Source organism: Bombyx mori, chromosome 11 (genome assembly GCF_030269925.1).
Source record: "Bombyx mori chromosome 11, ASM3026992v2".
Taxonomy (NCBI): Eukaryota; Metazoa; Arthropoda; class Insecta; order Lepidoptera; family Bombycidae; genus Bombyx; species Bombyx mori.
The window spans coordinates 3694305-3707683 of NC_085117.1; the positions used below are offsets into that span (position 1 = coordinate 3694305).

At 38.4% G+C, this 13379-nt stretch overlaps 1 protein-coding gene and 1 long non-coding RNA gene across 2 annotated transcripts; both read left to right on the top strand.

Annotated features, from left to right (window-relative positions):
* Positions 1-68: 68 nt before the first annotated feature.
* Positions 69-6014, top strand: LOC134199602 (uncharacterized). Its single transcript, XR_009974164.1, has 2 exons — positions 69-240; positions 5445-6014. It is a non-coding gene; the product is annotated as an uncharacterized LOC134199602 (long non-coding RNA).
* Positions 6015-6463: 449 nt separating this feature from the next.
* On the top strand, positions 6464-12355 carry LOC101745412 (ras-related protein Rab-24). The gene is made up of 5 exons (XM_004922217.5): positions 6464-6887; positions 7470-7558; positions 9158-9284; positions 9993-10140; positions 10610-12355. The coding sequence occupies exons 1-5, from the start codon at positions 6774-6776 to the stop codon at positions 10738-10740; spliced, it is 609 nt and encodes a 202-aa protein (XP_004922274.1). The 5' UTR covers positions 6464-6773; the 3' UTR covers positions 10741-12355.
* Positions 12356-13379: the final 1024 nt, after the last annotated feature.

The following is a 13379-nucleotide window of genomic DNA, read 5'->3' on the forward strand; positions in this document are numbered from 1 at the left end:
ACACAACTCTGTTTTATTCTTTTACTTGTCAACTCGACTTAATGTCATTCTCTCTCCATAAAAGTTTTTTCTTCGGGTGACGTCGAGTGTGAACACAAGTGTCTTCGAAGTTTCCCGGTGTTTTAATTAATATTATTTGTTTAAATTGCTGTTGACTTGCGCTACTGATTCGTGTTGGTGTTGGTATATATCTGTTGTGCCGTGAGTGTAAATATATTGTGTTTGTTATATTATTAAAAGGTAAGAATCATGGATGACCCGCACGATCCTGGGGGAGGTTATAAAGGACCACGTGCGCCCCACTCACAAAACTTTTCTTCTCAGATGGATATAGATCCACCCAATTCCAGAAAACGACCACCACAGTCTGAGGAAAACATTCCCCCTAAAAAAACGATTACTAATCTTTCACAAACTTCGCCGTCGATTCAGTCCACGTACACACATCCCGATTTTGTTGAACGTAAGACCCGATACTGTGAAGATGACATTGCCCCTTTTTTAGTCCACGTTAATAAGACGGTAACAGATGTGTCTGCTGGTCCCACCTTGAAACCCATCAAATTCGGACACTTTCTATTCAGAAACAGCATAAAAAATGTAATACAGGATGGTGTGAAACGCATTGGCCGCAACAGGGTTTCAGTGGAATTTAAATCTGCTGCTGCGGCTAACGCTTTTCTAGAACACCCAGCACTTCAGCCGGCTAAATTTGAAGCGAACATCCCATCTTATAATGTTACACGAATGGGAATTGTGCGTGATGTTCCAGTAGAATGGACTTTAGAGGAGCTGGTCCAATCGGTAGAAGTTCCTGCTGGCTGCGGTGCAGTCATTAAAGCACGCCGCTTGAATAGGAAGAAAATAGAAAATAATGTCCCTACCTGGATACCTACCCAATCTGTAGTTTTAACTTTCTCTGGTCAAAAACTTCCAAATCGGATTTTCTGCTTTTTTACTTCTCTCCCAGTTGAAGTTTATGTCCTTCCCATTATCCAGTGCAACAAGTGCTGCCGATTCGGCCATATTTCAACGCAGTGCCGATCAGCCCCTCGTTGCTTTATTTGCTCCCAACCCCACGAAGGAATTACCTGCTCGAAGTCATCCCCTCTATGCCTGTTCTGTTCCGGCCCCCACTCTGCCACTGACACATCTTGCCCAGAGCACAGTCGACAAAAATCGATCAAATTAGTTATGTCACAGGAAAGCATCTCATATTTAGAAGCATCGGCTAGGTTCCCACAGGTGAGAAGATCATTTGCAGATACTGCCCGAATGACTCAATCATTTCCGTCCACGTATCCTCCGACAATCCACACTGATCTCTCTCAGCCACTCCATCCCAATTCTCAGTCCTCTTCTTATAAGAAGACTGTTAATATAGCCCGACGCCCATATTCTGCTGCTCTAAGCCCAGGCTACGATAGAGAAGCCCACTGTCGTATTGTAGATACTCCAGCCTCCACCACCCCCAATGGATGCGCTCTGTTATCTCCCAACCCCCCTCAACAAGAAAATCTACTAGAACTTCTCTTGTCCACCCTCATCAACATCATTTCGAAAATGAATGATGTAGCCCTACCGAACAACGTCTATCAAAAACTGACTCAGCTGATTTCGATTTTCAACAATGTTCCCAACAATCCTACAGTGGAATTGTCGCAGCATTAGATTAAAAAAGCTGAACTGATTTTTCTCATAAATAAGCATAACCCCTTGATTTTTGCTGTCCAGGAGTCACGCCTACTCCCGGGCTCCCGCTTCAGGGTTCCCGGTTTTGCGTGCCTCCGGGATGATAAGAACAACGGAAAATGCGGTAGCTGCATTTTAGTTTCGAGATCCATCCCATATTCCCAGATCACCCTCCCTCCACATGACAGTAACTGCTTCAATGTAGTGGCTGTTAGAGCCTTAGATATATCTTTTTTATCCGTTTATATACCTGATCCTAACATGTCCATCCTAACAAATCTATTCTCAATCATTGGTGCCCTCCCCCCTCCTGTTGCTGTATTGGGTGACTTTAACATCCACCACAGTTCATGGGGTTGTTATCAGAATGATTCCCTATCCTCCGCCTTCCTTGACCTAGTTGATGACCACAACCTCTGCATCCTCAATGACGGCTCCCCCACACGTAGAGTTCTTCCTGGCCAGAACCCAAAATCCGCTGTAGACCTTTCTCTATGCACTCCAGCCACCTCTTCGCGCCTCACATGGCTTACGCTGTGCAATACGCATGGTAGTGATCATTTCCCCATCCTTATGTCCTTTCCTGACTCCTCTAATTATATACTCCCTCCTCGCAACCCTCGACTTAAATTTAATTTGTCGAAGGCGGACTGGACCCTGTTCTCTCAGTCTGTTGACGCTCTTTTGGTTCATCTTTCCCCAGTCCCCCATGAGAACACCCATGCTGCTTACTCCATCTTTAGGAATGCTTTACTTTCAGCAGCAGAGACAGCGATTCCTACTAAAAACGCTTCTAGGGGTAAAATCCCATCACTTCCCTGGTGGGACTCTGACTGCTCTGATCTATGTAAACAACGTAAAGAAGCCGAGATGGAGTACACGTTACACATGTCTCCAGCTAATTACATAAGTTATAAAGAAGTAGCTGCAAGGACAGTCAGAACACTATCTGAACGAAAGAGACTGGGCTGGAACATGTTTTGTGAGTCTCTTTCTCCCAGTTCCCGCCCTTCTTTGGTCTGGAATAATGTCAGGAGATTTCGCGGATCCGTATCTGTAGACCACAATTCTTCTTCGAACGACCCATCGGTTTGGATCGATTCATTCTCATGTCGACTTGCTCCCCCTTATGTTCCCACCTTAGCTGAGTCCTCTTCCCTTCCCCCTCCGCTTTCACCTACTCCTGATACTCTTGTGGCCCCTTTTTCTCTGGACGAACTAACTGCAGTTTTGGAGTCTCTTAAGGACTCGTCCCCGGGAATCGATGGAATACCTTATTCATTCATTGTCAAATGTAGCTTTACGTCCAAATTAATATTTCTAAACATATTAAATAATATTTATTCTTTAGGAATCCCTCCAGATGAATGGAAAACCCAAATAATCGTCCCTATCCTCAAGCCAGCAAAACCTAATAACGAGTCAAGTAGCTACCGTCCCATCGCCCTATCATGTACCATGAGCAAAATTTTAGAACATCTTGTTAAAAATAGATTGGAGTGGTTTGTGGAGAGTAGAAGCATCCTCCCTGCAAGTCAATTTGGCTTTAGGAAGGGATTGAGCACTATGGATAGCGTAGGTTGCCTTGCAACGGATATACGCATTGCTCTCTCTAAAAGAGAGTCCTTGGTCGGGGTTTTTCTTGACATTGCATCCGCATACGATAATGTCCTTCTTCCTGTACTCAGGCAAAAAATGCTCCAGCTGAGTATCCCAGAGAAGATGGTTAACTTCATATCTAATCTATTTTCATCTAGAGCCATTTTAATTTCTTGCCAAAATTCTTTACTTCCTCCTAGACTTCTATGGAAGGGCCTCCCTCAGGGATCAGTTTTAAGCCCTCTATTATACAACTTGTATACCTACGACCTAGAACTTTCGGTAAATTCATTCTGCAACGTACTACAATATGCGGATGATTTGGCTCTATACGTCTCAGTCAGGGACTTAGGGGATGCCTCTGCTCGCCTCAACTCCGCTATTAACTATCTCCATGACTGGTTAGGTAATCATGGTCTATCCCTTTCAGTTGAGAAGAGCAGTGTAGTGACATTTTCTCGCATGCGATCTATTCCCGACGTCATTGTCTCGTTTGATGGCAAAATATTCCCAGTGCGAAACTCAGTAAAATTTCTCGGAGTCGTTCTTGACTCGCGTATGACTGGTGTCCAACACATTAACCACATCATCAAAAAGTGCGAAAAGAACATCCATATTCTTCGCTCCCTGTCAGGCGTATGGTGGGGATCACACCCCTACACTCAAAAACTGTTATATAACGCCTTGATTCGCAGCCATTTTGATTATGGCACTCACATTCTAGAACCTTGCAATAAGTCTGCCTTAACCTCCTTGGACAGGATCCAATCAAAGTGCCTACGTATCATAATCGGAGCAATGAAGTCTTCCCCCATTAACGCCCTTCAGGTTGAATGTGCAGAACCCCCCTTGCACTTGAGGAGACAATACTTATCGGACAGATTCATTTACAAAAATTTTCAGCTTTCTAACCACCCCCTTATTTCAAAGTTACATACTCTTTCGGAACACATCTATTTCAACAGTTACTGGAATCATAAGTCCCACCCATGCCTCTTCACCAGTTTTGTTAAGTTTATCAGCCTCCCCTGTCCCGTCTATCAATGTAGGTTAAATCCATTATTCCTCACACCTTATAATGCAATTCTATACCGTCCGGACATTGTTCTAAATATCGGAATAAATAAAGATGACCCCGGTGCAAACGCCAAATTTAACTCTGTCGTCAATAGTAAATGGAACGGTTGGCATACTATGTTCACTGACGCATCAAAAATAAAAGCTGACGGCTGTGTAGGCTTCGCTGTCTGGATACCGGAGTACAAAATCATTTTAAACTTTAAGTGTCCCCCTCAAGCCTCGGTTTTTACAGGAGAGGCGCTAGCTATCCTTGAAGCCCTGATGTATATAGAATCACATAAGCTACACAACACGGTGATATTCACCGACTCTAGAAGCTGTCTACAGGCAATCCTTGCAAACCAACTCAGATCCAAGTCAAAACTCCCTTTTGTTCTGAAAATTAAAGAAATTCTTTTTCGGTGTCACGTGTCTGGCATAAAAATCACCCTAGCTTGGATCCCGGGACATAGCGGTATAGTGGGTAATGAGGGTGCTGATCAGTGTGCTAAGGATGCCACGACAATAGGTAGTGATATTCATTACACAACCTATGCACAAGATCTAACGTCTCTAGCCAAGGCCGATCTCATATCGCGCTGGAATGAAGCGTGGAACCTTTCGAAGCGCATTAAAGGCAAACATTACGCGGATGTTCAAGACTCGTTGCTCGTTCGGCCTTGGTTTTTTAAATACAGGAAAGCCAACAAGAGAGTCACGTCCACAATTTGTAGGTTAAGATTAGGTCATGCTTGTACCCCGGTTCACCTAGCTAAAATAAGGGTCAAGGATAGCTCCCTATGTGAGTGTGGGCTCGACGAGGGATCAGCAGAACACATTTTCTTTAACTGCCCTAGAAGACCTTCCCTTTACGAAGTTCTACCGGACATTATCCCCAGACCGACGAATTTCAAATCTTTGTTGAGCCTTGTACATACAACTTTTGTAAATATTTTATGTGAATATGTTCACCAGAATAACATTAGACTATAAGTTGTTTGTCCTTACTAATCTTCTGACAATCTTTTCTGTAACATATATATATATATATGTATGTATATGTATATATACATATATTGTTTGTCCTGTTTTAGGTTAGTAATTCAACAGTTGATTACTTTGTAAAATAATAATAATTAAAATTGATGTGACCTTGTGCAATCACGAAGCCCACCCAACAAAAAAGAATCCAAACTTCACCAAAAGACATCAGCTGAGCATAATCAAAACCACAGACTATAAAACTTGACTTTGGCGAAATCAAAAAGGACCGCCATTACAAAAGAAAATATATATGTCTCCATAAAATAAAATGTTCATTGTTTTACTTTAATTATCGTTTATTTTAAAATTCACAACAGTTACTAGTATAGGCTTTGCTTTTTACCCCGAAATATCCTAAATCCTGGTATTTTTTAAATTGTCTTTATCATCCAAAATATCAGCTATTTTTCCCTAAAAAAGGGAGAATTCCCTAAAAGTGGAAGCACTGCTTCAAAGTACGCTACATTTTTTATTGAGTCAGAACTCATATCTGCCATCTAGTGAGTTTATTAGATCATTAATGCCTAAAAGTTACAAAAATGACGTCGCCACAGGAGTAAGATGACGCTAGTTGTATGTTATTTTCCTTTGTATGGGAGTTGCACCCCCCTGACTAGAAGTATGGAAAGGAGCGACTTGTTTGACGTTTGCCTTCGCTTTTGTTTTTGAATAGTGGGGATGTCAATGATTGACAAGAAATAACGATCGATGACTTGAAAATCGATTTTCATAAAATTGAAACGGCTTAATAAATCCTTAATCCGATTATTTTCTGCAGGCTCAGCCAATACACATTACACACTCATTGTATATTAAAAGAAATAAAACCTTGGGTGTTTTTAAGAAGAACTGAATGCTCTTAATATATAATTATAAAAATTATTTTTAACAATTTCGCCAAAAAAGTGTTCGTCTAAAATAAAACGATTTTCTAATAGTCCCTAGGGATATTTTCTTAAAATTAAAATGGCATAAATTAACACAAAGAAAAATTGATTAGCGATTAGCAATCAATTGTGAAGTGATCCTAAAATTACATGTGTTAAACTCATTTACAGAATCATAGTTCGAATGGAAAAGTGTCAATTATCGATTAATCGAATCAAGAGCGGAAGCTGTCACGGCGGAAATACTAGTACATACTACAAAATAAACAAATACAAATGCTCTTTGTTACGTCTGATAAAAGTTTGTTTCAAACATAGAGTTACTATTCTAATTAACTCCATGGTTTCAAATTAGTAATAAGAATAGGTAATTACAAATTTTGATATCAACTGATTGATTTATAATTAGAATTTAATCTAGAAGTTTCCACATGGTATTTTACTTAACATAGTCTATTCTACATTAATAGACGTATTGTATTAAAAACTAAAATGAGTCGATGTGATTTTAAAATAGTGCTTTTAGGCAGCGAACACGTCGGAAAGACGAGCTTAGTTTTAAGATTCGTGAATTGTAGGTTCAACGCTGAGATACCATATCAAAATGTGAGTATAAACAAAAATAAAGTACAATAGATAGAATACAAAGAATCAGAGGTCTATAAAGATTCAAATAGCGTAAAAGTTTGTGCGAAAATTGCCTATATTGCGTACATTTGCTTAAATTTGTGCAAGCGATAATGATCTGTATTGATAGTATGAAGAAAATGTTACGAAAAACAGCATGCCAGATATTAATAATAATATATTACACTTGATTATTTTATTTGATATAATTTTTTATTTATATTATTTTTTGACGAAGAATTAGTGTATAAAAGACATTTAACTAGTGTTATTTCTTGTTTTAGTTAATGTTTTCTAAACATAATTTTCTCGCAAATTGTAAAGCAGATTCGATTCTATTCCTCTCATTTCACATGCTCAGGAAAATTTCAAACATTCAGACTGCTTTTAGAAACACAATAAACGAATCTCTTACAAGTGACCATTTCTATTCGTTTATTTCATATTTATTAATGATGATTCTGTGCGAGTTCTCCCAAGAGGAACTTTTTGATAGTGAGTCAGTGTGTATTTCTGTAATTAATTTCATATAATTTAGCAATGTCTTTTGTCAATTTACAGACCGTCGGTGCTGCATTTTGCGCTAAAGCTATGCGATCAAAAGAAAAAGACTACAGTATTGGCATCTGGGATACAGCAGGCAGCGAAAGGTATATTAATAATTATGTACATTGTATATAGACATACAAATGATTGATGTTGCTTACCACAGCTTTGGGTCTGAGTATGAGCCTTTTTTGAATGTCAATAAGATTAATTATAAGCAATATACCAATTCCTCCAACAAGTCACCTCTTTGACCGACCGTCTCATTTGACATCTTAAGTAATAGTAAGTGTGAAGCGCATTTTAGATACCAGGCACTGGCTTGGCTCTATCCTGGCATTGCTGACGTCCATGGGCGACAGTAATCGCTCACCATCAGGTGAGCCGTATGCTCGTCACTCGACAAGGGCAATAAACAATACATGCATGAGACTACATGAGTAAAAACATTACAAAGTTAACCTGATAACAACAACTATTCCATACTGAATGACTCAATAAGTTCTAAGAAATAGAGTAATACCTGAATTATAAATAGAGAGTGGTGTCAAGATTTGAATCATAATTATATTTATTACTTTATTACGTTTCTATTTATTAAATATAAAATGAATTAAATAAGCTATTTCATTGGAAAGTTTCATTAATATGTACAATGATCCAGTAGTTTTCACATGAATGTATCAATTAACACCAATCCATTATTACAAACTTTGCTATTATAATTGTGGTACAAGTGGAAAAACTGGGGTATTTAAAATTCTAGTGTATTTCAATAGTACCCACAGCACAAAATTAAATCATTGAACTAACATATTAATAAGCATGTGTGCTGAAACTTGTTAATGGAATAATCTATATATATAAAAATTACTTGTCGTTAGTCTCGCTAAAACTCGAGAACGGCTGGACCGATTTGGCTAATTTTGGTCTTGAATTATTCGTGGAATTCCAGGGAAGGTTTAAAAGGTGAGAAAATATAAAATAGCTCGGAATTATATAAAAACAAACAATTTTGTTTTTCCTTTGATGTGTCCCCTTTATGTGTCTTTTATTTATCGATTGAGGCACTACAAAGTCTGCCGGGTCAGCTAGTTATAAATAGATATAGAATGGTGTCTATAAATATAAATATTAGTAGGACTGAAGAATTGTGTTCAAAAACACAATTAATTTAATTAAATTAAGTACTACATAAATGTCTCCTTCCAAGGATAAAAGTGTTATTAAGATTCAATACTGCCCCATCTACCTGAGTGCTTGGTCTTTCAAGACTTAGAATAAGTGATTTTGAACTTCTCCCACAATACACTTACCACCATATAGTAGTTGATATTGGCCTTTGACTGTCAGATAAATGTGCAATGTGACCAACACAGTTCTATTCAAGTTCATTGTAGTTTGTGAATACATACATTTAGTACTGGTGGTAGGGTTCTGTGTAGAAGCCCGCCCGGGTTGGTACCACCGTCCTGTCTATTTCTGCCGCAAAACAGTAATACTGTGTTCCGGTCTGAAGGACAGGATAGCCGGTGTAACATACATAAGGCTGCCCATCCAGGCCAGGATAGGCAGCGCATCTGAGTCACTGATGTAGTTTGGATGTCTATGGGCGACGGTTATCATTTCCAATCAGATGAGCCGTAAGCTCGCTGCCTATCGAAAGCAATAAAAAAAAAAAACGTGATTAAAATGAATTACAGGTATGAAGCGATGACTAGGATTTACTACAGAGGTGCACACGCTGCTATTATTTGTTACGAACCGTCATCTCATGAGTCGTGGACGAGACTAAGACATTGGCTGCACGAACTAAGAACAGTGGAAGATGTGAGTATTTATTAAGTGAAGAATATTAATATTCACTTATTTAGATTTCACAACGAAATGCAATATGAGTAGTGTTAAAAGCTCTACTAAATGGTTCTTGGCATGATTGTGTGAAAATTTACTGGTTATAGGACGTCTTGTAAGTCCACACGGTTAGGTACCACCACCCTGCCTATTTCTGTCATGAAGCAGTAATCCGTTTCGGTTTGAAGGGTAGCCGTTGTAACTATACTGAGACCTTAGAACTTATATCTCAAGGTGGGTGGCGGTTTTACGTTGCATATGTCTATGTGCCCCGGGTAACCATTTAACACCAGGTGGGCCGTGAATTCATTCATTATATATAAGCAATAAAAAAAATTAAAAACCACCATTCATACTATGTACTTCCTAAAATTATGTTAACACAAATTATATATAAAGTTAAATATAAATAGAAATAAAAAAATTAGAAAATGAATAGATTAAAATTAATACAAAACCAAGAAAAATTTGTGAAAAACAACACTTTTCAATAAACTTATCCAAATGTATGTAAGTAGAATTATCAGTAATACCACTATTATATAAAAAGGTTGAGCCTGTGAGTTCACTCACCAGTTTGAGCACAGCCTCAATAGCCCCCTTAGGCTAAAGCGTATATTATATATTAGGTAGGGAAAAAAAATTACATAACTTGAATGTCATCATTGGAAATTCTTCTTGCAGAGTTGCAAAGTATATTTATGTGGTACAAAAAAGGATTTATTAGACGGAGGGTTCGTGAAAAGGGAAGTGGCCGAAGAGATAGTGAATACTTACTCGCAAGATTTGAACGGACATTTCCTTACATCGAGCAAAACCGGTGAGAATGTCGGTAAGTACACTAAATAGCTTACGTTAAAATAATAACAATAACAGTAAATATTTATCCCATGTATAAATTACAAATTTCACTGGTTGTAGGACGTCTTGTGAGTCCGCATTGTTAGGTACCATCGCCCTACTTATTTCTGCTGTGAAGCAGTAATGCATTTCGGTTTGAAGGAAGGGACAGCCGTAGTAACTATACTGAGACCTTAGAACTCATATCTCAAGGTGGCGGAATTTACGTTGTAGATGTGTCTATGGGCTCCAGTAACCACTTAACACTAGGTGGGCTGTGAGCTCGTCCACCCAACAAAGCAAAAAGAAAGTTTTTTGGGCCTCTTACCGCCCTTTAAGCTTGCAGCGCTCACAAGGGGGCGTTATCGCCCACTTTGGGAAAGGCTGGTCTAGAAGATAATTATATGGCTTATCTCAGAAAATTTAGTCGCAGATTTCAGTCAAGCCGTTTTGTGTTCCAGATGAACTTTTCCAGAAGATTGTCGACGACCTTGCTGCTGACGTGGAGGTAATGAAGACGGTTACGGAGAGCAGATTGCTGCTGACAGAGCTAGACAAACGCAAAAGCAAAAAGGATGTGTGTGCATGCTAGTGATTTAGTTTGGACAGAGAAGAGATTTAGTTGGTTAAATTAATGAAATGGAACAAATATTTATTGGTAATAAAAGCCATATTAATTAGGAGGTACCGAGTGATTATTAGTTGCGGTCGTAACGGAGCTTGGGTAATGTGTGCTTCGAATGTTTTAATGGCAACACCGCTCTAGCCTTTTTTATAGCTTTTTTTAAGGGATTTTATGACCTGGTAACTAAGACCTTTAGGTCAAGTCTTATTTTAATATTTTTATCGCGAAGCTGTATGGGTCGCGATCCCTGGAATGGTTTCTTTTTGGCAGCGTGGATTTTGATCCACAATTCGTATGGCGTATGGATGAACAAAAAATTAAATATGTTTCGCCGCATTCATGGTTAGAGGTCGGACGTATGTATGTGTAAGTAATTGTAAAATGGAAATTAGTATTTGCCATTTCATGTAGTTTGTAGGAATTGTGGATAGATGGCGTTAAACGAGGCTCTTAAGAGCCCCGTCCCTTTGCCGACTGAAATGAAAACGCTCGCTTCCTTTTTTTATCTGACACATTTAAACGTCATAAATGACATTTGAAAACTAGTTGGAGTGGCAGCAAAAATTTAGTGTTTAAAATAAATTGAAATCAAATCGATATTGTGGTTGTATAAAAATGTACTGATCGAAGAAATTCAAGCCAAATTATTATTGTTATTTTATTTTTTTAAATTATAATTAAAAAAAGAGTGTATATAATTAAAACTTGTTTTAAGATTTGATTTTGCAACTTTTTTTATTATTCTTATATTATTACCGTCTTTTCGGATGCTATACTGGAATTGAGACTGTAAGAATCTACATTTGAATACTGTGCTGATTACCGTCTATATTTCTTTAAAAATAAATCTAGACACGTTTCATTTCACATTGAACGAACTAACAGTATCTTGAAGTCTGTCTGTTTGTTTGCCTTAGCGGTAGGTAGTGGCCTGGCATTGCTGAAGTCCATGGGTGACGGTAACCGCTCCCTACCAGGTGGGCCGTATGTTTGTCTGCTTACAAGGGCAATAAAAAAAACACGGGTTTAATCTTATCGATAAGAATATCCCAAGGGTTAAGATAAGTTGCGTTGGCCACACCAAACCGAGTATTTTCATTCAGGTCACGGCGCTCACGGGTGAGCCTTATCTTACTAAACCATACGGGTCATGAAGTTCACTGGTGAGCCTTTTAAAACATCTAAATTAGACGGCAAATGTTGCCGATTTTTTTTTTCCGTGAAACTTATCACATTTTATTAATTTTAGAATGAAAATCATAAGTTGATAAAAATTACTGAATCCCAGATTTTGGCTTGGCCCGAATGGTTATAGTACGTCAGGCCCACCGGTGGGTCGTAAAGCTTACATTGTTAAGTTCAGGGGCCACACTTGAATGGACATTGACCTCATAACAACGTATTGGGTTGTCTCAGTGGCGAATTTACCATCTGGCTTAATAGGCCGGAAGCCTAGGGCCGGCAGATTCGCAGCAATTTTTAAAAAAAAATGTAACAGAAATTATATTTTATTTTTATATTTTTAAATTAATACGTGAAGCAAAAACTTTGTTCCCCTTTTTACGAAAATTGCGCAGACGGAGGAGTATGAAAATTCCCACACTTATAGAGAATATAGAGAAGGAGTGCAGAATGCTAATATTTTTTTAAATCATGCATTAAAATACATTATATCAATAAAAAAAAAAAATACACATACATGACACACACAAGCATATCTTTTGTTTATTGTTAAAGTGTGTGGTTAAATAGATTAATATTATTTGTCAATAGTGTAGCCTTGGCGAAATCTGTGATCATAGAAGTATAGTCTTTGACAATAGAATCTTAACAATGTTCAAACTTATAATTTTAATCAATAATTATAGTCGCATTTCGACTAATTGGCGGCCACTAGTAACAATAAAATAATGACCATAAACATGTGTGGTCGTTTTTAAACTAAAATTCACGTGTTTGGATATCTTGGATGTGAATAAAATACCGTCAAAAAAAAACATGGCTAACATTCACAGCGTTGGTTCTTGGCCCCAGGAAATCCTTTTTTTTTTTCTTTCAAATAAATAGAAGTCACAAATGTTTTTGTATCGCTATTGCCTAATGAAATTATATACATTTTTAAAAAAATATTTTCGTTTTATTTTAGTTTTTTTTCCTGCCTCTGCTGATAGCCTTGAGAGGCTATTTCAGCTTCACCCTAACGTCTAGGTGAGCTCGCGGGGCTCAAATCGTAAGTGTTGCTAACATTGGCCCTAGCGAGAGCAGTGCTTCATGCACGGACACATTGCATATCATGGGCTTGGTGCTTTTGGTTACCACAGGGTTCGACGAGCGATTTAACCCATAGGCACAGCCCACTGAGTTTCTCGTCGGTTCTTCTCAGTGGGTCGCGTTTCCGATGCGTTAGTAGGTTCTGTGAAGCACTGCTGTCGCTAGGGCCAGTGTTAGCGACACTCCGGCTTGAGCTCACGGGGGCCCACCTACATGACGTTAAGGCGAAGCTGAAATAGCCTCTCAAGGATATCAGCAAAGGTAAAAAAATATATCATGAAACTTACAGATATGGAATTAAAAATGAATTCTTAGATTTATCATTGCCGCTGTCC

Coding starts and splice junctions, on each gene's coding strand:
- LOC101745412 (XM_004922217.5), top strand. CDS start 6,774: ATGAGTCGATGTGATTTTAAAATAGTGCTTTTAGGCAGCGAACACGTC. Junction 9,285..9,992: donor AACTAAGAACAGTGGAAGAT/GTGAGTATTTAT, acceptor TTCTTCTTGCAG/AGTTGCAAAGTATATTTATG. Junction 10,141..10,609: donor CAAAACCGGTGAGAATGTCG/GTAAGTACACTA, acceptor TTTGTGTTCCAG/ATGAACTTTTCCAGAAGATT.